This window comes from Martes martes (assembly GCF_963455335.1).
Source record: "Martes martes genome assembly, chromosome: 9".
NCBI lineage: Eukaryota > Metazoa > Chordata > Mammalia > Carnivora > Mustelidae > Martes > Martes martes.
Window position 1 is genome coordinate 61,034,024 of NC_137896.1, and position 25,941 is coordinate 61,059,964.

The window sequence follows — 25,941 nt, forward strand, 5'->3', positions numbered from 1 at the left end:
CTCCAGCATTTCAAACTGTACCTGAATAACAGCACTCAGTAATTGTGGTGAACTTTAATTAAAACAGCCTCCCTGACCACCTAGCCCTGAACCCATTCTGAGAAGATGGAAAACCTTCGGGAAAGTCTCCACAACTCACAACTGTTCTTTGTGTGAGGAGAGTCTCCTGAAGAGGGAATGCTAAGAGATGCTCATTTCTGTATCCAGGCTGATGGGGAGAAAAGTGACAAGCAAGACAGACTCAGAAAAAAGAGGCTGGGGAGACCTCAGGGGGGTGAGTCTCTGAGAATGAGCACAAGTTACTGGGCAAGCTCAACTTTTCTGGGCTGTGGAATTGGCTGGATCTAATCCCATTACACCCGGACCTCCAAGGAATGAGGAGCTCCTAGCCAACATCTGGGTGGCGCTGCTATAGTGTATCTAGAAACTCAAGGCAGAATGGCTTTTAAAAAAGGAATGTTGTACAACCAGTATGCTGAATAGGCAGGATTTATGGGTTGTATCCACCAAAGCCACTTTATTTTTGTCTTCCACTGCTTTTAATCCCTTCCTGTGGGGGGTAGGATGGTCTTTTCCAAGATGGTATATAAAAATCCTGCCAAGCTCATAAATTTTTCTTGGCACCCTTAGATAAACATTGGGGGGTCACTTTAAGTCATAACTGCAGCCTTAGTTAAATAATTAAAAGGGTCCAGCCCAATATACTAACCAATATTTAAATCTTCACTCAAAGATAAGCTTTCTCTTCTACTCCCCCAAAGCTAGGGCCTGTGGCAGGAGGGCTGTGGGCAGCTGGGAGGGAGTTGTGTTTAGCTTCTCCTCGTACTTCTCCTTCCTCTTGCTGCTGTTTCTGGCCTTTTCCCTTCCCCCTTCCCCCTCTCCCCCTCTCCCTCCTCCTCCTCTTTTTTTTTTTTTTTAAGATTTCTTTTATTTGAGAGAGGGAGAGTGAGCAAGCAAGAGAGAGAGCGCACCAACAGAGGGAGCAGCAGAGGGAGAGGGAGAAGCAGGCTCCCCGCAGAGCAGGAAGCCCAATGCAGCATTCAGTCCCAGGACCCTGGGATCATGACCTGAGCCGAAGGCAGATGCTTAACCAACCAGGGACCTCCATTTCTGGTCTTTAAGGTTGAAGTGGGGAAAGGAGGAAAGGGAAGGGGGGTAGTCCTGGTGAAATGGCTTTGTGGGGCCCATACCTGGGGACCCGTAGGCCATAGGTCCCTGGCAGACATTGAAAGCTGATCTTGGGGGGTTTCCCTGAGGTCCTAGGAGACTCCTCTGCTGGGCTCCTCTGACCCAGTTCCTTCTTCTTCAGCAGGGACCCCCTGACCCCCGCCTCGCTCCTTACAGCCTTAGTTGTAGCACCTGTCACCCAGCCTTTCACTACTGGGACCCCTTGTCCTCACTGGCCACTCTTGGTTGGGCTCCACCCCTGCCTCCTCCTCACCTGGTCCCCAGGACTTCTGTCTCATTTGACCTGCACGTAGAGTATTGAACAGTTTTCACCCAGGCCATTTTCTCTCAGCCAAGGCTACTTAGTCTTCCAGAACCAGCCAGCACCGGGCCATTGTCTATGTCCTCCCGCAGTGACCACACTTCACGCTGCCTGAGTGGTCCCTCCGTTGAAGGCTCTCTCACTAGACTGGAGGGGAGGGAGCAGATGACCCTGCACATTTTCCTAGGGAAGTCCTCCTCACAAAATCCTCCCTGAATCTCCCCTCTTCTGACTCTTGTATTTCCTCTCTCTGGGTGAGGGATGCCCTGGGTCGAGGACCAAGACACAGCTAACCAGATTTTGAAGAGGGCCTTTGAAATCTTTGTGGTCTGCTCACACCTTGCTTTGAGGCTCAATAACTATATATCTTGGCATTTCAATCAAAACCCTACTTAACATCCTGTTGGACTGGTTTTTCATCAGAATGAAACATCATTATTGTTTTTTTTCTGATTATGAAATTAAGGCACACTACTTATAAAATTAAACCAACACATAAATGTAAAAGACAGTTGTAGCCCAGTGCAATTTTACCTCCCACAGATAACTCAAAGGTAAGACTTTGCTTTATATCTTTCCAGACTTTTTTTCTTTGACACACTTTGATACACATGTACTTTTATTTTATTTATTGTTTTTAAAGATTTTATTTATTTATTTGAGGGAGAGAGCACAAGTGGGGAGAGGGGCAAAGAGAGGGGGGGTAGAGAGAAGCAGACTCCTCACTGGGCAGGGAGCCTAATGCAGGGCTTGATCCCAGGATCCTGGGATCATGACCTGAGATGAAGGCAGACCCACACACCCCTTGCACTTTTGTTTTAATAGTGGAAATGGGATTGTACTGTAGGTGAACTCCAGAGAGCCTTTTCCCTACTGCCATAGGATATGTTAGCCCTCCCATCCCTTATGTACCTAAACCTATGTTGAAGTAGAAGAATTGATGAGAGCCTGGGCAATTACCTTTGTAGACTGAGTATCTAAATGGTCACTTTAGATATTGAATTAAACTGGGTTTTAGTCGGGTGGACTAAATTTAGTTTCCTCTCTCTTCCCATCAGGAAGGGTGCTTTAGAGGAAAGAAGATCAGTCAAAGAAAATTCAAGGGCTATATTTATTTCACATGAAGAGTACTATGTATGTTACAAACGAAATTGATAGGTTGGAGGGTGTGTACCTTTTCAAGGCTTTTGATCTGCGTTTCCACTGTGCATCAGAAGACATGTTTCCCTATATGTATTTTCATAACACTGGATATTTACATTTTTGCCAGCCTCATAGGCCAGAAATAATAATTAAGCCTTTCCTTGTTTTTTAATAAGGTTGAGCAAATTTTGCGTTAGGATAGCACATTTACTCATCACCGGGACTCCCTTTGCCCAAGTGTCCACTTTGATATCCAGATAAAATCTTAGTGAGTTTTGCCCAGGCTTAGGTTTTAAAGAACCCAGGCTAAAACAAATGGGCTCCAGAGTGGACTGAAAGAGGCCTATCCCTTCCCTGGGCCCCAGGGCATAGTTGGCCCAAGGAAAGTAAAGGTGGAAGGAGATGCTTCCCAGGGGACTCCTGGAGGCCACCATCCATGCTGCTTTAGGCCTGATCTGTCACCTTCCCCACATTCACAGAATCTCAATCACTCCCTCATACCCCCAAAGCCTCATTGCATGCCCTGTCTCTGTAGACACTGGTGACCACAGACCAAAGCTTTTGTCCCAAGGGAAGCCAGGCTACCCATGGACCAATTAATTAGCTGTTACAGATAGCTTGGCACTAAAAGATGGGCTCAATGAGAGCCCATCCCCATTTCTGGGGATTACAACTAAGAAAATTGGAAAGAATGTGTTTGTAAGCAGTGGGAATAAAGTTGCAAAGATAACAAGATAATGAGTTGAGCCTGGGGCAAGCCCAGGCCAGGCTCAGTCCACAGAGAGAGAGGGATGTGCAGAGTCAAGGATCTGTTCCCCTCCACACAGGGCTCTCTCCCAGGCCTGCACTGCTGCCTCCCACAACTAAGGCTGCAGCCCCCATGCCTGGCTCTGAGAGCCTGCAGCCCTCCAGCCCCCTGCTGCCTGCCCCCTGCAAGCCTGCAGCACCTTCAGCTCTGCCCCCCACCTCCATTTACCTCGTGCACAGCCCCAGCAGTCACACACATGTTGTGCACGCCCACTGCCATTTGTAGCTGCAGATAGAAGATGCTCCTGATAGACTCCGGATTGGGCTAGTCAAGCCACTCAGAACATCAGGGGAAATGTTTCCATTATAAAGGATAAAGGGTGTGTGAGCTTTTCCAGAAACGTTTTGAGCACATACGGAGCAAATTTATAGGAGCTTGCAAGAAAAAGAAGACAAAGTGTTTTACACTAAATCCTCCCATTGAACTTGGATGGAAGAGGGTTGTTTGCTTTAGGCCTGATCTTGGCAATACTGGTAATATATTATTATTAATATATTATTATTATTATTATTATTACATATAATAATATTTCTAAAATGACCCACTTTATCCTCCACTTCCTCTGTTCTACCTTCATACAGTAGAGGATGAGCCATCAATCAGTATGGAGAGGTTCATTTCAATACTCTGGAAAGTTCTGCGAATATATGGCAGTTACTAAAATGAAATATTCTTCCAGGAGGTTCCGTTTCTATCATTAAAACTTAAAAAGAATTAAATTAAATTAAATTAAATTAAAAAGAATGCTCTATCAAAAGAAGTCCCTTTTCATTTAATTTTCTCCATGTCAGGCATGGTCCTTGAGAACCATGGACCCTGAGAACCCTTCTCCTAATCACTCACAAAGAATAACAAACCACTTGATGACTAAGCAAAGGATTTGAGCTAATTTTTGGAGTAAACACTGGCTGGAAAAACTCCAGAAAGATTAGCTGCCTCTGCTAGTACAGACTATGAATCTGTAAAGTAAAATGCCAACTAAAGTTGTTTTTTTTTTTAACAAAGTCCAATTTTATTTACTCTTAATATAAAATGACAATTAAAATTTTATAAATTAAATCTTATTAGGAGGGCAGAAATGATCACCATAGAAAATGTCCTCTGTACGAGGAGACTTGTGTAATGTGAGCAGCCAGACTACAGTCTATAGTTTATTGAATGTGTTTAGCTAATGGCCTGTGTGGATCCCAGTTTCATGAGTCAAGGGCAGTCGCTCAGTCCAGCTCCCACCTCCGCTCTGGAGCCTTCCCCTCCCCTCCCCCAGCCAGATTCATGTTCATTCGTCTCCAAACTCAGTTTTAACATGGTCTGTTTCTTACAGTTCTGCTCTTTTCACTTTCAATATTCGATTCCTGCAAGGCTTTTTTTTTTTTCTTGAAGAGGTACAGTACTCAATACATTTTACAATGTCATGTCTCTCATGCCTCTTCCCTTCTTTTCTGTTTGTTATTGTAATCTTCAGTATATTTGTAATAATCAGCATTCAAGATATGGACACCAGTAGGTGTCACTGATGGATAAGTGAATGAATTGTTAAACTGATTCACTCATCCATCCCTTCATTTACTGTTATTAAAACTGTGGTTAGGGGGCACCTGGGTGGCTCAGTGGGTTAAGCCTCTGCCTTCGGCTCAGGTCATGATCTCAGGGTCCTGGGATCGAGCCCCATGTCCTGGGATCGAGCCCCGCATCGGGCTCTCTGCTCAGCAGGGAGCCTGCTTCCCCCTCTCTCTCTGCCTGCCTCTCTGCCTACTTGTGATCTCTCTTTGTCAAATAAATAAATCAAATTTTTTTTTTTTAAACTGTGGTTAGGGACGCCTGGGTGGCTCAGCTGTTAAGCGTCTGCCTTTGGCTCGGGTCGTGATCCCGGGGTCCTGGGATCGAGTCTTGCGTTGGCTGCCTGCTGGGCGGGAGGCCTGCTTCTCCCTCTCCAACTCCCCCTGCTTGTGTCCCCTCCCTCGCTGTGTCTCCGTCAAATAAGTAAAATCTTAAAACTAATAAAAGCTGTGGGTAGATGTTGTGTAGAGAAGGGAAAACAACTGTCAATGTTGCTTAGAGAAGAACAAAACAATGTTGGGGGTTGGGGGGAAAGATGGGAAAGAAGTCAGGAAAAGGTTTGTGAATTGCCTTTTCCTACCATTCATACTACATTTATATATGAATATATTCCATTCATGGTCTCTTTCTTTGAAAACATCTTGAAATCATGGTAAAAGAAATAAAACTTTTTTTTTTTTAATTCAACTTTCAGTTGATTGGAGAGCTAAGCTCACAGAAGGTAGGAAACATTCTCAGTGGTCAAACATTAAGAGGGAGGGGTGCCTGGGTGGCTCAGTGGGTTAAAGCCTCTGCCTTCAGCACAGGTCATGATCTCAGGGTTCTGGGATCTAGCCCTGCATCAGGCTCTCTGCTCAGCAGGGAGTCTGCTTCCTCCTCTCTCTCTCTGCCTGCCTCTCTGCCTATTTGTGATCTCTGTCTGTCAAATAAATAAATAAAATCTTTTAAAAAATTTAAAAATAAATAAAAAAAATTAAGAAGGAGCTCAGTTGAGGGGAGGGGTAGAGGGAACGTTGGATGAGTTGATTTGGAGCCCCTCCAACACAGCAGTTTACGAGTCTCAAGAACCAAGGCATTTTTGAATGGACCTATAGCAACAAAAGAGGAGACCTTGGATTAACAAAAGTAAAGAGACTTGACACTTCTGCATAAAACCAGGACTCTCAAAGAGCTATACCTTTGGTGAAAGTATGAACCAAAAATGAAATGTGCAGAAACACACAGAGAAACAGTGAAGTTGTATCTCTTAGCCCAGCCTCTTGATTGGGGAAAAAAATGTTCTCCTGAGAACTTATAGTACCAGTCTGCTCTTATTTAGGTCTAGAATTCAGTTTTATACTGCCTATAGAAACTGGGGGCCTGCGGGTTGAAAAATTAACTTTAAAAATGGATACCAAACAGACAGAAGCAGACATAAAATCTCTCTGAAGAAACACCCCCTCCATCCGGGCCATGCAGGATTCCCATATGCAAAACCACTAAAGATGAGCTCATCATCTAAAATTACAAAATGCAGGAAGATATTATCACCATGGGTGAGAGCTAAAAAATTCTCAGGAAGGAAAGTGTATAGACCTGATCTAACATAGTGTCAAGCCTGGCATGAATATTCCACAATTAATATCTCCAACTCGTCAGAACGATCTGTCAGTGGCTAAAACTGTTTCTTTTGTTTTCCCCAGACATCTTGTATAAAAGCCACACATCGCAGGCTAGCCTCTGCCAGATGTCAGCTGAGCCACTAGCCTCCTCCTACCCAAAGAGCAAACCAAAAACTCTAAACACTTCCTATTCCTTGAGTGTCTTTATTTTCCCCCCTTCTCTCTCTCTTTTAAATCCCTTCTTGTTAATAGTCTAACAGAGTCTAGAGTCTAAGAGTCTAATTTCTCTTTAAAATAAGTAAGTATACCATTTGCATGCAGGTACCTAAATGTCTCTTGAGTTACGCCTTGACAGTCATATGAATAGACATAGCAGGACTGGACCACAATAATTTCAGATAATAAAGTTCCGAGACTATTAAAAAAAAAGAGTATACTTAAAATAATGAAAGACTCATCCCTAGGTATTTCATATTTTGGTATGCTGTTGTAATGGTATTTTAAAATTTCATTTTCCATGTATTCATTGCTAATACATGGATATGCCATTGATTATTGTGTATTGACCTGTAGCTTTTGGTCTTGCTAAATTCATTTAATTCTAGGAGCTTTTTTCTAGATTCCATAGAGTTTTCAGTGTGCGTGATCACGCACATGTGTCTGTGAACAAGGACTGTTTTACTTTCTCCTTTCCAATCTGTATGCCTTGGGTGTCTTTTCCAGCAGTGGCTGGAAGCTCTAGTGTAATGGTGAATAGACAGTTGAAGGTGGGCATCCTTGCTTTGTTCCCGATGTTGGAGGAACAGCATTCAGTCTTCTACTATAAAAAATTAACTGAGGGTTTTGAACAGATGCCCTTTATCAGTTCAAGACTACCCTTCTATTCTTAGTTTGCTGAAAATTTTGTGGGTTTTTCTTAATCATGATTGGGTATTGATTGCCTTTTCATATAGTTTTTCTTGTGGTCCCAGTTTTTCTTATGATCCTGTATTTATTTATTTAAGTACTAAAGGAAAAGAACTGTGAACCTGAAGTTTTATATACAGCCAAATTTTCATTTCAATGAGAGACAGTAATAAAAATGATCTCAGGCATGTTATGAGAAGTTTGCCACATAAAAATCCACAATTGAGAATACCTTTAATGCAAGTGTTCAAGTAAAAGAAACAAATCCGGGACAAGCTTCAAGAGATACGGGATGTCAGGGTGACCTCATATTTCGGTAAATGTACTGCTGTTAAAAAAAAAGAAGAAGAAGTCTAAGATTGAAGAAAAGAGAAAGTTTATCCAGAAGAACTAATGTCAAAAATCCCAAACAAAAACAACGTGATGGCAGAGGAGAGGAGATAAAAGGGATATTAAGAAATGGTAAGGGGTGCCTGGGTGGCTCAGTGGGTTAAAGCCTCTGCCTTCGGCTTAGGTCATGATCCTGGGGTCCTGGGATCGAGCCCCACATCGGGCTCTCTGCTCAGCAGGGAACCTGCTTCCCCCTCTCTCTGTCTCTGCCTGCCTCTCTGCCTACTTGTGATCTCTGTCTGTCAAATAAATAAATAAAATCTTAAAAAAAAAAGAAATAGTAATGTGTTTGACACTACCATTGTAATGCTATATCATTATATATACCTATGGGGGAAGGTATATCTACTGAGAAGTTTGAGAAATCAACAGTCGTGGGACTTTTCACCAGCAGCTGTGAGTTCTTTGATAATAGTCAGGGATGGAAGAAGCGAAGTCATTAAATCCAGATGGCCATCATCTCCACCACCCCCATGTATGGTATGCCTGAATTCAGACCATCCAACAGAAGCCAGAACTCCACGGTGTTTCACTCTTAACAGAAACAGGAATAAGAGGAGAAAGATGAAGCCCTACCCCAGTGCATTAATTAAAGCAGATTTTAGTCGCATCAGTAATTTGAACAGCCCCTTTTGTGGTTATCCGGAGCTTTGTGTATCCTGGGATAGTGCATCTTGGTACAGTGCAGGGCACATTTCATTGTTCAAAGTGGGGAAGGGATCATGATCGCCAAAGGGGATGCTGGAAAAGCGAGGTGGCTTCAGATTCTAAGTCAGGTCCTTGTCAGGCAGGTCAGTTTTAGCAAAGAATGCGTGTATGAAAACAGAGGGCCTAGAGAGTAATCTCTAGAACTACTTGTACCTGGGCACCCCTTGGAGCATGTGCTCTCGAAGGTACTCGTGCTTCTTGGGAACAGTGACGGGTCATTGTGATGGAATGAGGAACACAAAGAGTGTCAGATAGGTTGGCTGGTTCTCATGACTTTAAGTATAGGAGAGCTTTAAAAAAATTAGGGGCGCATGGCTGGCTCAGTCGGTAGAACATGTGACTCTTCCCACATCGGTCTCCTTGCTCCGCGGGGAGCCTGCTTCTCCCTCTGCCACTCTGTCTGCCTGTGCTCACTCTCTCTCTCTCTGACAAATAAATAGATAGAATCTTAAAAAAAAAGAACATGTGACTCTTGATCTCAGGGTCATGAGTTCAAGACCCATGTTAGGCATGGAGCCTACTTAAAAAAAAAAGTTGAGAAAAATCACAAACCCAGAATTTTAAATTCTTAGCTCAAACCACAGTCAGAGCCTCTAGGAGTGTCTTTTAAAAAGTCTCTTTTCTCTTAGAAGCAGCTAAAATCAAGATGCAGTGTCTGATACTGTGGGAACCAATATCACAATCTAAGATGAATTTATAAACCCATCGCGTCCTTCATGAGGAATCTAAGGCATTGACTAAGAACATACGGGACCTTGGGAATTAGGATGGGGAAATCAATGAAGGTGAGGTCACTGGGGCTTAGTGCCAGTGGAAGGAGCTTCTTTCTCCTTTCCATCCTCAGATCCCTTCCTGGTGTCCTCTATTAGCTGAGCCAGCAGAAGGCAACTGACCTGAGAGGCTAGGAAATGCTGTTTGCTGGGTTCGCCCCCTTGTGATACAAAACACAAAAAGACAGAGGAATGGCTCTGAAGACAAGTATGCCCAGGACAGTCCCCCCCCCCCCCGCCCCATGCTTTCTGCGTGTACCACTAATGTCAGGAGCCTTGCCATGGCCTCTTATTGTCAAGTGGGATGTACTTTGCATTCTCCTCATCCCTGTCCCAAGCTCTCACCTGGTTTACTTTGCTGTTACACCTGACATCTGGGAGTGCTTGGGAATCCTTGCCTCCTTTTGCTGAACCATGCTGGGGACTGGGGACTCCTTAAGGATGCTCTTAGGCCCTAGAGGTCACCCTCAGTACTGTTTCTCATTGTTCAGGTCCCATATTGGGCTCCCACGGGCTTGTCATCTCCTAGAAAACACATGAGGAATGTAGGGACACTGCCCTGCGCTCTCATGCTCTCAAGGCATGAGCCCTTCAACCAGCTAGGGATCATCTTTAAAGGGATCCTGCACAAAAGGGTGTTTGCTGGGGTGCTAGGGAAAGCAGATACTGAGAGAGGACCAGGAGCTTTCTGAAAGGGAGGTGTCAAGGAGACTATAGTGAGGGACCCAGCTGGGAAGCCACACAGAAGCACCCTGAGTGAATCAGTATCAAATGGAGAAGGGGAGGAAGAGCCAGCTTTCTGTATCAGTCAGGTAGGAACTTCCTTACCCCCACCACTCTCCAGTCCTTCCCCCACTCTGACCTGGTATGGTCACTAATAGCAGCCAGCCAGAGGAGGAAGAGCTGGTGACTGAGGGAGGGGATCGATTGATTGATTATTTTTTCAAATATAAGATTTTTTTTAAAAAGGTTTTCCTAATTTGCCAGAGAGTGAGAGCGCACAAGCAGGGGGAGTGGCAGGCAGCTCCTGCTGAGCAGCCCTCCACATTAGCTGCTCCCTGAGCCCCCAGTGATCCCACCTTGATCAATTCGGTTGAGGCCACACCTCCCTTGGCCTCTGTATCCCTTAGGAATGCTTTGGAATGCAAGTGACAGTCTTAGAGTAGCTTAAGCAAATAGGAGTTCTCCCCACTTAATAGGATATCTGGCTGTGGCAACCACTGATGCTGATTCAGCAGCCCCAGAGCCCTGGGGTAGCCTTTCTGAAATTCTCCCTGACATCCTCCAACAGATGAGGATGACTGCTGAAGGGGTACATCCCCACTCGGGGCTGGAAGAAGGGGAAAGGTCTGCACCAGTCACTTAGCTCTTTTATCAGAACTGCAGAAGATTTCCCAAGTTTCCCTGTGTCTCACTGCCAGAACTACGTCACATGGCCGTCTAGCTGCCAAAAAGACGGAAAAGTGAGTATTGAACATTTTTTTAGCCTTTATTGTAGAGACTGACAGGAGGAAGAGGGTGGACAATTGAAATGAGGTGCCACCCAGTATAAGTCACCAGAGTCGGCATGATGCAGCTCTCTCTGGTTTCCTATAACCCACTCACACGCCTCTTTCCCATACTCACATTTTGCATGGGACATATTCACTCCTCCATAAAGGAGATAATCCTAAAGTTTCACCCGGCTCCCACAGACAGCATGGAGTCCAGGTTCTCCGGGGTGTAGGCCCCTCTTTCAGGTCCAAATGTGGTTGCTTGTGGCCTGATGACTCAAGCTAACGGTTAAGTTCTCCACTAAAGTGCAAAAGACAGTACCAAGTGTCGGGAGAATGGGGAACAACAGAACTGTCCTATGCTCTTACTGGTGTATACATTGTCACAGCCACTTGGGAAAACGTTTGGCAGTATCTGATAATGCCGAACATCTGTGTTCCCGACTGCCAGCAATTTCTATTCCGAGGTAGACACCTGACGGAGAAGTGAACAGACGTGTGATAAAAGAAACATTCTACAACATTCAAATCAGTGGTATTTGTAATAGCCTCAAACCCAGATGTGCATAAACAGTAGAATAGAATAAGCATACAGAAAAGAGAATGATCTAAAACTACACACACTATAGATGAATCTCAAAATGATGTTGAGTCAAAGGAGCCAGACATACCCACTCAACAGGGACAGGAGCTCCTGCACTTGAAATCCTTCCAGACCTCACCCTCTGTATTACCAAATCTGACTATTCATCTGTATCTTTTATGATATAATAAATGGCAAACACAAGTAAGCATTTCCCTGAGTTCTGGAAACTACTCTAGCAAATGATCAAGTCCAAGGAAGGGGTCGTGGGAACCTCCAGTTTGTAGCCAAGTCGGACAGACCTTGTAGGTGACCTGGCGACCTACTCCTTATGACTGTCATCAGAAGTGGGGAGCAATCTTATGGGACTGAGCCCTTAAACTGTGGGGTCTGCACCAAGTCCAGTTAGTGTCAGAATTGAATGGCATTATGTTACACTCAGCTGGTGTTGCAGAGAATTGCTTGGTGTGGGGAGAAAATCTATATACCTGGTGTCAGAGGTATCCTGTTTCTGAGTAAAGGAAAACAGAACTGTGTCCTTCCTCTATAACCATACAAAATAAAATGTATCAAAACACTCCCAATGCACAATGTGAGCAAACAATCAAAGTTCCCTTCTTGGGGGTGGTGGTGGTGGAAAGAATGAAAAGCAAAAAATAGCTCCTTCAGTAACCCACCTCCATCCATGCCAGACAGATAGAGCAAGGGATTTCTTCTGTGGCAGTACATCAAGTTTTTCATTGGGGAATCTGGTGGCCCCTCACTTCTGTCCTTGGGCTGTGCAAAATGCACAGTGTTTGCATCCTACTCCCTGTTGGAAGGAATTCAGGAATCCAGGGATTGCCCTAAGGGTTAAACAGTAACAGACCAATGTTGACCAGGCTTGAGATTTTAGGGGCACAAATGATTCCCACAATCATTTGTTAGGCTTCTGGTCAATTCCATGCATGAGTAATCACAATTAAATAACTTGCATAGTTTTTAAATAGCATTCTAATTAAAGATTTAAAACTTTTTTTTCCCAAACAGGTAACACTTCTCTTGATTTAAAAAAAAATCAAAGCAAATCAAATTAAGGTCTTATTCTCACTTCTAAGTTCTCTTTTATTAGTTTCTTGTGTATACCTCAAGTGTTTATTTTTGCAAACCAGCAAACCAGGCATTAGACTATTTAAGTCTTCGCGGGGCTGCTTTTTTGTGTGCTTACAGTTGAGAATTAAAAACAACAGCTGCAGAGAGAGATGCCACCTCAAGTCTGTTTTTGCTACCTTGAGCCTCAAGATTATCTCTTTTTTTTTAAGATTTTATTTATTTATTTGACAGACAGAGATCACAAGTAGGCAGAGAGGCAGGCAGAGAGAGGGGAGGAAGCAGGCTCCCTTCTGAGCAGAGAGCCCGATGCAGGGCTCAATCCTAGGACTCTGGGATCGGGTCCTGAGCCGAAAGCAGAGGCTTTAACCAACCCACTGAGCCACCCAGGTGCCCCTCAAGCTTATCTTCTGATAAAGCGGACTCTTCCCTGTTTCCACTCATGCTGGCTTCAGCTTGGGTATACAAAGAAAATTATCTCAAACCAGTGAGGCTCCAGGTTGTGGGACTTGGGTTGTAAGCTGCCGGTAAGGAGTTCCTTTTTACCAAGGCCTTATTTTTAATCTCTTACTTTGAAATCAGATATCTCTAATCTAAATTTGTCACTCTCGAAGGACTTTGCTGAAAGCTACTGAAGGGAAAAAAAAGAAAAAGCCACCACCACTAATGTTTCATATTGTTCCTGAGATTTCTCCTACAACGCAATGTTGGTTGACATGCGGTCTGTATCCAAGGCACAGCAAGTGACAACGGTTTGTTGCACTAAGGCTCAGCAAGTTAGTCACCAACTTTCCAATTTGGAATAGAGGCTTCACCACTGGCCACCATAAACTTCATTAGCTGATTCCATATTTTAGTATCTGTTTTTAGTGTCCTACTTGTGGTACTGAATTGTTTGCCTGTTATTAATGGCTTCGGCTACAGAATATTCACCTACAAAATGGCTTAAGTTAATGTGTGTTCTCGCTCATGGACTAGAATGGGGATGAGAAGGTGGGCGAGAAGGTCAGTTAGGAAGCTCTCCCAGTAGTCTAGGTAGCCGATGATGGTTTCATGGATACCAATTGTACTTCAGTAGAACTGGGGAAAAACAAGAGTAGCTCCTAGAATTTTGGCTTAAACAACAAAATGGGTGGCAGTGATATTTACTAATGTGGACAAAACAGAAAGGTACATGTTTGGGGATGAAAATTAATTTGGCAGGAGGCCAAGTTAAGTTTTGAGATGCCAGTTAGACATTCATGTAAAGATGTCAAGTATGCAGGTTTTTTTGAGGAATTAGGAATTATAGGGAGAGGTCATCAGTAAAGAAAAAATTGAAGTCACCTGCTTATAAATGGTACCTAAATCCATAGGACTAGATGAAATCATATAAGGAGAGTGGGTAGATAGAAAAGGGGACTCAGGATAGAACCATCCCTGGGCCCCCTGATATCTATAGATTGAGCAGAAGATAAGCTAGTGAAAAGAACCCGAGAAAGAATAGCCAGTGAGGTAGAAGGACTAAGAGTGCATGATGTCAGAAAACAAGAGAAGAAAGTGTTTCAAAGTGGGAGTGGATGACTGTGTTGAATAGTACTGAGAGGGCAAGTCAAAACAGAGAACAGAGAAGGGACCACTGAATTTGCATGGAGTTAGTAGTTTCAGTAGCATGGTGCAGAGGAAACGAGAGCAAGCTTGTATGATGATGATGGGAATTGTCTATTAGAGAGGGAGCAGTTGGTAATTCAAGAGACATGATAGAGCCTAAGATCTGCAGAAAAAGTGGAAGCATTAGGCAAACAGAATCAGAGCTCAAGACCATGTCTTATTTGTCTATCTGGTTGCTTTTAGCACAGAGTCTAGTACATAAGAAGTACTCAAGAAATGTTACTGAATCATTGAATAACTGAGCAAATGGAAGAACGGATGGATGGCAGGTGCAGGGCTGAAGAATGAAATAAGTCAAACAAGTTCAGAGTAAGGAAAGAACGGAGCCTTGAATTAACAGGGTTTCTTCAGGGGCTTTGAGATCCTGGGCTTTTTCTCTGGGAGAGGGCTGACAGATTTCAGTCCCGGATGAAGATGGGGGAAGGAATGAGGCACTGTCAATGGCAGTTACCTTGGCCAGCTTTCAAGGCACTGATGTCCTAAAGCAGAATGCAGGGAGCGTTCTGGGATCATCTACTTAACCTCTTTCTTTCTCTCCCAGTCTCTCCCTTTCTGGATCCAGCCTCACATGAAAGATGAGTATGTATCTTTATGAACACAAGTGGGATAGGGGATTTAAAAAATGACAGTCCCACATTCATTTACTCATCTGTTCAGTAGATCTTCATGGAACAACAGTCTTGTATAGGAGAAAGTTGTAAGAGCAGCATTACACGTGCGGGGCTTGCATCTGTTTTTTTTTTTTTTTTTTCTTTTTTTTTTTTAAGGGTTTTTTTTTTAAGATTTTATTCATTTATTTGACAGAGAGAGATCACAAGTAGGCATAGAGACAGGCAGAGAGAGAGGAAGGGAAGCAGTCTCCCTGCTGAGCAGAGAGCCCGATGTCGGGCTCGATCCCAGGACCCTGAGATCATGACCAGCCGAAGGCAGAGGCTTAACCTACTGAGCCACCCAGGCACCCTGTTTCTTTCCTGAAGTGCTTTGTCTTCTACTAAGATAGCAGATGATTCCACAAACTGCACAAGTTAGGTGGTATTTGAACTGGGCTGCCCATAAAATCTTGGCAGGACTCGTATAATACCAGTGAAAGGTATTGCAGATGATGCGGCTTGTGGAAAACAAGCAAAGGCTGGAAGCAGGCCAGTCTTGGAATCGCAGGCTCCGTGGCTGGCTCCAACCTCTTCTAGGCGTTTCATCAGGAGAAGAATTAGAATCCCTATGACTTCTCTTCCCAACCTGCCGTGGGAGGAACCAAGGAACCTGTAAAGGTGGAGGCAGACTGGAAGCCAGCTGTAGCGTCTGACCCACCTGCATTAATCCCACACTGGACTACATTCCTACATTCCCAGCAACCTGCTGACACCCTGTCGGTTCAGGTAGCCCAATCCGGACCCAAGCCGACTGTCGCCCTAGAGAAGGCCAGCAAAGGAACTGCTCCTGCCTGGCTCTTGATGGCCTTGAGCCCTTTACACGTGGAATCACCGCAGCGGTCCACACCGCCGGGCGCCGGGAAGAGGCGGGGCTCTCTGGCGCCAATGGGCGGGCAGAAGGGAGCGCGCGTGCGCCCAGAGAGTCAGGCCGGGGGCGGGGCCAAGTAAAGCGTTCAGGGGACGGGGGCTGGCGAGGTTCATGCTGGAAGCCTTCGCGTCTAAGGAGAACTGGAAACAGGGCAGTGAGGGTGAGTGAACCCTGTAACCCCTGAGGCCCGGGCTTCGGCCTCTGAGGCCCGTGACCCCAGCCTACGTAATGAGGTCGGTGGAGCAGCACTCAGGGGGTCCGCAGTGGGGCGGGATCCCGGCGCCCCTCTTCCCGGCTCGCGGCCCCAGGGCTCAGGTCGGGGGACGGCAGCGGCCTGGGTGGGGGTCGCTGCCTCAGGAAGCTCAGCCGGCTGGGAGAAGAGACTCTCCTGGAACAGAGGCCGCCGGGGGCTTTGAAGCCAGATGGGTCCGGCTGGGGCCAAGAAGTCCCTGCCTTATCGGACGACCTGCAGGGAGGCCTGGGGTGTTAATCTCTGTCGCCTGCCGTATCCCATCTGGGGGATGGAGACAAACGGGTCCCGGGCGGGGCGAGTGGAAGGCAGGGGAAGCGGACCTCCTCTTGTATCCCCTTGCAGCCGGCGCCCAAGCCAGAAACTTGGGCATCATTCTCCCTTTTACCCACTCAGTCGAATCCATCGAACAACTCTCTTAGGTATTTCCACTTCGCCCCTGGTCCACAGTCTCCCTGCTACAGCTAGCTCAGGCCCCCATTGCCCCTGGACTACCTCAGCAGCCTCCTGATGTGTTCCCAGCACCTCTTGATCCCCTGTAGTTTGTAATGTACTGGAAAGCCAGAGCGAGATCTTAAAACACAGAACTGGTCGTGGCACCAGACGCTTTCCCCCATTCCTTTTCCCTCCTTCAGAGGATTCTCATTGTTCTTCCAGGCTCTAAAACAGAGCTTATATAGGCCCTTCATGAACTATATCTTTCCTCTTTTTGCCTTACTCTAGTTCTCTTCCCCACTCTGCTCCGATGGATTAGTTCCGCTGGCCACACAAACCTCCCTATCAAATGGACCAGGTGTAGTTCCTGCATATCCTAGAGTACCAGATTTCAGTTCCCGGCCAGCCTGCAGAATTATTCAGACAAGCTAATCATATCCTTCCATCTGCCTCTACTGTGTCTTCAACCTTATGGAGGCTTGTTTAGTTCCTGATTTGGACCAAGTTTCTTACAGGCTCATCAGATGTTGGTTACATTGTTTTCGTTCTGCCTGAAGTACTACATTTTAATAGAAAACATCCTTCTTGTCCTTCATGTGTTACTCCAGGTGTAGGCTGGGGTTTCTTGTGGTACTCTGCAGGTGTCTGTTTACTGGTCTGTCTTCCACCAGGCCGTAATCCTTGTGACAGGGCCCATCTGGGTCAGTGTTCTGCCCTCAGTACCTTGTGTGGCACCAGGCTATTAGTAAAGAGTGTGTTGGTTGAATGCATAAATGAAGCTTGGCCACTTCATGGGCTCCCCAGATAAACATATATAGATCAAGTTATTGAATGCCCTGCTTTTCAGAACCAGTTTTCAACTCCCCTCTGCCCTCCAACCCATGTAGCAATTTCTTTGGCCTAGGAACATTGTTCTATTGTTGCCTTCAGTCCAGGACCAAAGCGGTGGTAAATGGGAAGTATTGTTCAGAGTTTTTCTTTGGCACTGATTTTGGGTACAGGATGTCTGGATATTGGTGAGTGTGGCTGCTTTGAGTTTGAATTAATTGAGGGCCACTGGCATGAGAGAAAATCTGCTAACAGCTGCCGCAGTCTTTATGGGAGGAAGGCCGGCTCCAAACTCTTACGTGCTGATAGGGCACATGACACAATGGAAGGAGACGGTGGGCCATGCTGGCCAGGCCAGCCCTAGTGGGAGGGCTCCAAAAGGAAGTTATTTTTCCAACTTGGGCCAGATCTGTGATAGGGAACAACATATCTGGGTGCCAGAACCCAGTGCCCTGAATCAGATGTGAAGGTGTGCTATTCTGGGGGCACTTTTGCTCATTGTGATTTAGTAAGGGAGGGACAGATAAGATAGGCTACTGGCCCTCATAGAGGGAGGGAAAGAGAACAGTGTGTGACTGTGTGTCTGAGAGGCTGCTGACTAAGGTTCCCGGAGAGAATGACTGGTGTGGCTGGAAGAATCCCCAGATGACTTGTGAACGTGGCCTGGAAGGGAGAGGGAGGACAGATTAATGAACAGTGGGAGCAAAGGCTCCGGGCCTGGAACAGGCTGCTGGATCAGCAAGGGGAGCCCTGTTACACTCCAGACACTGCAAAAGACCCACCACTGAGCATGGCCTGGCACTCCCCTCCCAGGACTGAGGCTCCTCCTTGTGAGGGATGTCTCAAATATGGTGTGGGCTCTGAAGTTGCTTTCAGAAGTCTCTCCTTTCGATTTTTCCCCCCAAAAAATCCTTTTTAAAAAATAATTTGGCTTTTATAATTTCTCAATTGTGTTTATATTATATATATACATATATACATGTATATATATATACATATAAAATAATTTGTGGTCTTTATAATTTCTCAGAGAAGGCAGTGAGCCTGGGAACTGCTGGGGCTTATCTACCAGGCTGTTTGCTCATGGTCTTGAACTAAGTCATTGGAGTATGGGTGATGCAACATGTTCTTCAGGCAAAAGGAAGTTGCTTATGTTTCTTTTGGAATGTGACAGTTTAATTTGTTAGGTGACAGATTCCCTGTTTTTGTTGTAGCACTTGGAGGGAGAGTTTCTCCTCCGTGTTTGTAGATTGGGTATAGACTGGGCTTTTCTTGTGTTCTGTTAGAAATCTGCTACAGCGAATCAAGATGGGCATGTTCAAAACCAGTGGTTCTTGGCCTTTCTTCTGCTTCCCTTGAAGAAGGGATAATGTGGACCCATAGTTATTATATTACTTATCACTTGGTTGCTTTTTGGTGTTATTTAAGTAGAACCTGGCCTTCCTACACACACACACACACACACACACACAATTTGATACATGAAGCCTCCAACCATATGGTTATAGGAATTATAGGTTTTAACCTGTATATGGTTTTAGGTGCTATGGGTTCATTGATCACCCTACTGTCTGACAGAGCTCTCCCAAAAAAAAGGTTTTATGCTCTTTATGCTCAGTTACATTGATATAAAAACCTGGCAGCATATCTGTGAAGGTGGGAATCCTCCCAGCCCTTAAGGAACATGGCACACAGGCTGAGAATCACCAGCCTTTTTGCCAACACTGTGCCTGATGCTGGGAATGTGGATTCAGTCCTTGCCCTCATAGAGCTCAGTCCAACAGGGAGCACTTATAAGTAATCAGGCAGTTTTCAGGGTCTCATTCACAACGGTTGTCAGACAGGACCCTTCTGAAGGGAGGCACTGGGAAGCATATGGGAAGAATGCCTAAGCCAGACTCGGAATTGAAGAAGACTTGCTGGAGAAAGAGATGTCTACTGTGCATGAGTCTACGGGGTTTGGGAGGAACTGGCTTCTCTCTCTGGTCTCTCCTGTCCTAGAACTTCCAGACACGTGGTTAGACCAAGCTGTTCTGTGCTGGCCTGGGCAGTCACTGCGAGGAGTAACTTGAGACCTTGTTTTCAGGTACCAGGTACAGTGGCAGTGGCCTTGTCAGGGTCTGGTCAGTTTTATTTGATAAAACTGGAAATGTAGTTTTTGTTCCTGAATTATTTTCTAGAGATGAGAATTAAATGAAAGCCCCCTTTTTTATTCCATCCATATATATTGGAACAAAATTATGGGGGGTAAATTACATTAAATACCTATTTGTAAAGAAAACATGTTTTTAGTAGAAACTTTAGAATTCATAGAAAAGTAAGTAGAAAAATTAGAATCACATCTCGTAATTCAGAAAATAATATTTAACAGTTTTTAGTCATTGTTTTATGTATTATGTACTTTTTTGCTTACAAAATTATTCTTTTCAGACTTCAGCAGTCTGCTCTTTTTTATTTAAAGTATATTAAAAATCTTTTCTTATTGTTAAGTTTGACATTGCATTATGATGTTTCTATATGGTAGTAAGATTAGATGCTGCTTTTTGGCCTTCTGGAAGTTATGGTTGTTCCGTTAGGGAGGGGACTATTGGAGGGGATACTGCTGATAGGCAAAATGGGTTTGGGAAACATTCCCGAACGTTGTAGGGATGACATTCTCCCAGAGTCTCACCTTTTGGGATGGGTGCAACACAGCTACTTCTCAGCCGCAGGTGCAGGGAGTGGAGGTAGCAGCAGCTTTGGAGTCAGCTCTGTGTGAGGTGGGTGCAAGGGAATGATTCCTACCTTAAGCTTTCTCTTTACTGCTGTCAGTTTGGGGTGGTGGCTATAGTTGGCCCATTAGAAATCACTGGCCTTGTTACTAGCAGAATCTGCCCTACCTTTTGGGAGGTGAATGTGTAGTCTTTGTGTCGGTGGGAGGTCTCTTGGCTGTCCTTCACCTTCCTTTTTGAGGTCAGTCTGTAAGTCTCCGGAAGGACTGGGAATTTCAGTTTAACACAGAGTTAGTCAAGGCCTGCTTGAGCCTTGGTGGGGAATCCTGGGAGTAAAGCACTCCTGCCCTCAGGAGCTTGCAGGGGCGCTGACTATGTCTTATTGACCATAGTTCCAGGTCTATCCAAACTCCATGGGTACTTGATGGCCTCCTAATGTCTATGTAATTCTTCTTTCCAGAGTTCTTCCACAGTGGTTGGGTTACCTGCGTCTGTCACAGTCCTGGGAGATGGATGAGGCAGGGTTTAATAGCCTTTTCTCCATGTCCCTAAGTGCAGGCCTTCATGTGACCTGCCTCATCATATGACCTGCCTCATCACTTACCTTAACTACCACATTCGTATCTCTGGTCTTGCTCCACTAATTACCTTTCCCCGAACTGTGCCACTGGATGAGCCATTCTGAAACCTAGCTCTGTCTCCTCTCCCACTCACAAATCCTCTGTGGCTCCGCATTCATCCTCCAGCCTCCTTGGCCTAGCATGCGAAGCCATATCCCATATGGTCTGGTCAATCTGTGTGTCCTTTGTCCACTGCTCTGCCTGCTTCATACCCTCTAGGCTCCTCCCAACTGAACCACTTGGAGTTTCTTTCCCACTTGTCTGACCTGCTTCTCGCTCACACCATTGCCTTCGTCCTTCAGTCCCTGCACGTCCAGTGCGTACTCATTTGTCCAGGCCCGAAAGTATCCCCAGGTTCATCAGCCTTCCCTGATTTTCCCTCACCCAGAGGAAATTTCTTCCTCTAAACTTTCAGTTTTATTTTTCTTTAGGACACCTCACTTTGTGCCTTTTTTAGTGCTCTCCATAGGAAACATTTTACCAAATTATAAGCTTCTTATAGGCAGGAATAATATTCAGATCCCTTTAAGCTCTCATGAGTTGCTTGGCATTCTGAAGGAACTTTAGGAAATGTCATGGAGCCCTCCCACCCCCTACTTGAATGCTGGGGACTTGGAGTGCCCAAGGTCATCCCACAATCTAGTAGCATAGCTGGGCTTGGGCCCAGTTGGATGTGTTCTTTTGTCTTGTTCTGTTCACTGAGTTCCTTCCCCAGAAGCACACTGTGTCACGTTTTGAAAGAACCTTAGCTCTGGTGTTTTCACATGGACCTTCTGTGTTCCCCACCTCCCAGGTACTGGCGACCATGAGATCTCTGCGGCTGCTCAGAACCCCCTTCCTGTGTGGCCTGCTCTGGGCCTTTTGTGCTGCAGGTTCCAGGGCTGAGGAACCTGGGGCCAGCTTCTCCCATCCTGGCAGCGTGGGCCTGGATAAGCATACAGTGCATGACCAAGAGTACGTATTCAGCCAGGCTGGGGTCCCAGGGCCTCCCCTCTGCAGCAGCAGCCTGTACCCAGCTGCAATGGCTCCCTCTATCCACACTTCCCTCTGTTATTTGTACACCTCCTTGACATTTTTCTTTTTCTTTTTTTTTTTTTTTACAACTCCTTGACATTTTTTAAGAATGATACTCCTTATAGCCATCTGTAAATCAGGCAGTTTTTTTCCACCATTGTTTCACAGGTGGAGGATCTTGAGGCCCAGATGGGATAAATTACTTGTCTGAATTTATTCTGTCTCTCTCTCACCACAGACAGACATACAGACAACCCCCCAACACACACATGCACATTCATACTCGCGTGTGCGCACATATTCCCACACACGTACACACAAGTAGTAGTGGCAGAACCCAGGATAGAACTAAGGTTTCTTGACTTACCAGACGTTTTTCTTTTTTCATTGGCACATTTAAATATTGAATTATTTGTTGCAACTTTTGTCCTGGGCCCGTTAGTCTCATATATTATTTGTTATCCTTAAATTGGCTCAAAACCATTTTTTTAATTGCTAGCCCCTAAAGTTTTAATGCAGCATTCTAACAATAAAGAAGGAAAAACACCCGTAATCTTGCCAGCTTAACAGGGGAACTGTTTAACTTTTTCCCTGTCCCTTTCATGGCCTTGCCTGTGTCTATCATCCTTGAGTGTGCTCTGCCACTCTTTTTGTTTTTCTGGGATGGGTGAGCTTTAGGATCTTGAACTTTTTAGTCCTTAAGGTTTTGGCATGATCCCAGGGTTGTTGCCAACTGGTCTGAGCCTAACTATTGCTTTTTAGGCATATCATGGAGCATCTAGAAGGTGTCATCAACAAACCAGAAGCAGAGATGTCCCCACAAGAACTGCAGCTCCATTATTTCAAAATGCATGATTATGATGGCAATAATTTGCTTGATGGCCTAGAACTCTCCACAGCCATCACTCACGTCCATAAGGAGGTAGGTCAGCCGTGACTCAGTGGACAGCACCTTGGAAAGCCTCTCTCCCCTCCCCCCTGCTCCGGCAGTTCAGTCCCCAGTCTTGATGACCTGTGCTATCCTTGTACAACAGTATTGCTGCATCTCCTTTTTCTGCTCACCACTCCATTCTGCCTCTTCCTGTTCGGAGCCCCTTCACGCAAAGGGTGACCTACTGAGGCAGAAGCCCCAGGGCCTTGTATCTCTAACAAGTGCTACAGGCATTTCTGCTGCACCCCAGAGTTTGAGAACCAGCGCCTAAAAGGCAGATCACATTAAAATGCAGAGGAGGGGGAAAGTTGTTTTATTTGAGAAAGTGGCGAACCAGGGGCCCAAGGGGTCGAGGGACTCAGCCGTAATTGAGGGTTTGTGTGATATTTCACAGTTCTCCATACAAAGCCATTTACAGAGCACTTTCAAGTGGGTTAGAGAGCTCGTTTGATCTTTGCAACAGCCTGTGAGTCGGCAGGGTGGGCACTGTTATTCCCCCAGTTTAGAGGTGAAGGAACTAAAATCAAGACGTTATGTCTCTAGGTCTAGTGTCTGTCCCACTCTGCTGCACTGCAGTGTATAGAGAGGAGGAGAGGCAGAGCTAGGGATGTGAGTGTGCTCCTGTTGGCTGCCAGGAGAGTAGATTTGGGTTTGCTATGAAGGCAGTGGGGAGCACAAATGGCTCTGTGTGGTAGAATGGCAATGTCATGGGAAGATCGTTGGCTGTGGGAGGCAGACTGATGGATGTGGGGAGAGACTTGCATCAGCACCTGGGATTCAGCAGTCCTGGCAGGCCAGGCTGGTGGTGACTGTAGGAGAGCAAAGAGTGCACACAGGAGAGGTGGCAAAGGAAGAGTCCACCAAGGACGTGAACGGTGTTAGCTTTGCACTTGGCACAGTGCGCCCTGCTGTATCTGCTTCTGGAGCAGGGCCAGTCCCTTCACCTTAAAGATTGTAACAGGTTCTCCTGGTCAGCAGCACCTTCCTCTTCTTGTTCTGACCCCAAGATGCTGTCCAGTACAGACTGCTTGCACTTTCCAAGGGGATGCTGTGCCCAGAGCTGACCCTTGGGAGAGCCTGGGTTCTGAGTTTGTGGGTTTGTGGGAATTAGGAACCTCATAATTCTGTGTAAGCCAGACCTAGTTTTCTACAGCGAATGTGTATTACTTTTGTAATTAGAAAAGAATGAAAAGTAATTATTACAACAAATAAGCAAGGGCCTGCTTTGATTGCATCTTTCTTTTTTTTTATTTTTAAAGATTTTATTTATTCATTTGACAGACAGAGATCACTAGTAGGCAGAGAGGCAGAGGGGTGGTGTGGAAGCAGGCTCCCCGCCGAGCAGAGAGCCCGATGCAGGGCTGGATCCCAGGACCATGAGATCATGACCTGAGCCAAAGTCAGAGGCCTAACCCACTGAGCCACCCAGGCACCCCAGCATCTTTCTTTTTAACTGGCAAATAGAAATCTAAATTGGATTGCTGTGAATTGACTCTATCTGATGCATGGTTGTGGATTCTCAGAAGTAGCCACATGCTACACTGAAGGAGCTTTTGGATACGTGAGCACAGACATTTTAGACATTAGCTAAACATTTCCAGTAAAATGTGCGACTCATCATTGTCTAATTTGTATTTTGTAGGAAGGGAATGAACAGGCCCCGCCAATGAGTGAAGCTGAACTGATTAACTTAATAGATGGTGTTCTGAGAGACGATGACAAGAACAATGATGGATATATTGACTATGCTGAATTTGCAAAATCACTGCAGTAGGCACTGTTTGGCCATCTAGTTATATGCAAATGTGACCCGTTACAATGTGATCGAACACTTTTGGTAATGCAAAATAACTCATTTCCAACTATTGCTACAGTATTATGGTAAAAACCTGTAGCAGTTTATTACACTGGGGTGAGAAAGAGGGATCAAGGGCAATATAAGAGAAATGGGACATATGCAGCAGTCCCGTCCTGTTCAGTCTCTTACTGGACAAAGACTTGATTAAAGAATTCTCTTAAGAATATTGGATAAATGGAGCATAGTACTCAGGAACCTAACTGTAGAATACTGCTAGTCTCTTGGTTTTCATTCAGGCTACCTGAAAAGTAAGACAAGCTTTGCCAAGTGGACACACTTTTCAGTAACAGTGAAGGAATAGCATAAATGCCAAATGTTTCCCCTGGTGGAACCTGTCTCTTCAGATAAACGTCGTCAGTATTCTGCAAAGTGTCCCCGTTCCCCATCCACATCCATCCGTCCATCACCGTCCACACCACCCCCCATGATGACGTGCCCCTGGGCAAGGGAGTATTAGGCTATTTTAAAGCCACTGTATAAGAAGGATACCAGATCCTGAGTTCAGCTAATCTTAGCATCTAAATTCTGTATCTTCTGGCACTTTGGAAGGGATACACCATTGACCTACATGATTAACATTTTTTAGTTTTTCAATATTTTGTAGAACTACTGCCACATCCTTTCTTTTATGTCTTCTTCAGCTTAGGAGAGACCTTGAAGTTAAACGTGTTTTTTATTCTAATCATTAGCAAATGTTTTAGCTTTCTTAATTGTATTTAACCCTTGTTTTGAGGGTTTGTTTTTGAAGTTTTGAAACTATATGGAATACAAGGACTGTATCCCTCCTGCTTGGTGCAGTGGAGGATAAAGCTACTAGCTGGTCTTGCCTAAGTGAGGAGTGAGATCACCAAGCACCAATTGCTGCAAGCTCTGTTTAGAAGGAATGGCGTTTAAATTACCTCTTTTGCTTAAATATGTGAATTCTTTTAGATCAGGAAAGATTAGAAAAAGAAGCCTAAAAACTCTTAACAGTGAAAATCTCAATAATGGTTGAAAATGAGAAGCAGCAGCAAATTGTAATTTGGTTTATTGGATGTGATAGTGTGCTAGGATGGAAAACCCAAAATGATGGTTGAATGGGGGAAAAAACTGCATAGGATTTGCTGTAAGACACATAGAGACTTATTTTCTTTATTAAAGTATTCTTATAAGAAAACATATGTATTTGTAAAAATGGTTTCCTGTGTCAAGTATTTGTGCAATCAGAGTTGAATTGTAAACTATTCTTGTAATATCTAGTTATTTTGAAAGATTTATATAATGAATCCTGGATATATGACCAATAAAACTGATGAAACAAAATAAAGAGCAGTTGATTTTGTCCACACAGGGGTCTTCTCCCACATGAAGGTTTTGTTTAATACAGATGTTTACATGTGCCTATCCCCTCACAGGCCCTATGACCCTCCCTGGCTGTATCCTGTTCCTTTTGGCTGTGGTAGATTCCCAGTAATCAGTCACTTTCTCCTTTGATGCATTTTTTTCTTTTGAATGAAATCACTTTTTGGACCTTTTTTCCCTGGCCATGTTCAGATTATGATAGCATTGTCTAGCTTAGGAAAATACTGTGTTTTCTCCTGGAGTCTGGC

General features: G+C 44.9%; 1 protein-coding gene across 1 annotated transcript; it reads left to right on the plus strand.

Moving 5' to 3' along the window:
• Positions 1 to 15,771: 15,771 nt before the first annotated feature.
• MCFD2 (multiple coagulation factor deficiency 2, ER cargo receptor complex subunit) lies at positions 15,772 to 25,658 on the plus strand. The gene is made up of 4 exons (XM_080812717.1): positions 15,772 to 15,865; positions 21,343 to 21,503; positions 22,326 to 22,485; positions 24,137 to 25,658. The coding sequence occupies exons 2-4, from the start codon at positions 21,355 to 21,357 to the stop codon at positions 24,266 to 24,268; spliced, it is 441 nt and encodes a 146-aa protein (XP_080668843.1). The 5' UTR covers positions 15,772 to 15,865; positions 21,343 to 21,354; the 3' UTR covers positions 24,269 to 25,658.
• The last annotated feature ends 283 nt before the right edge of the window (positions 25,659 to 25,941 follow it).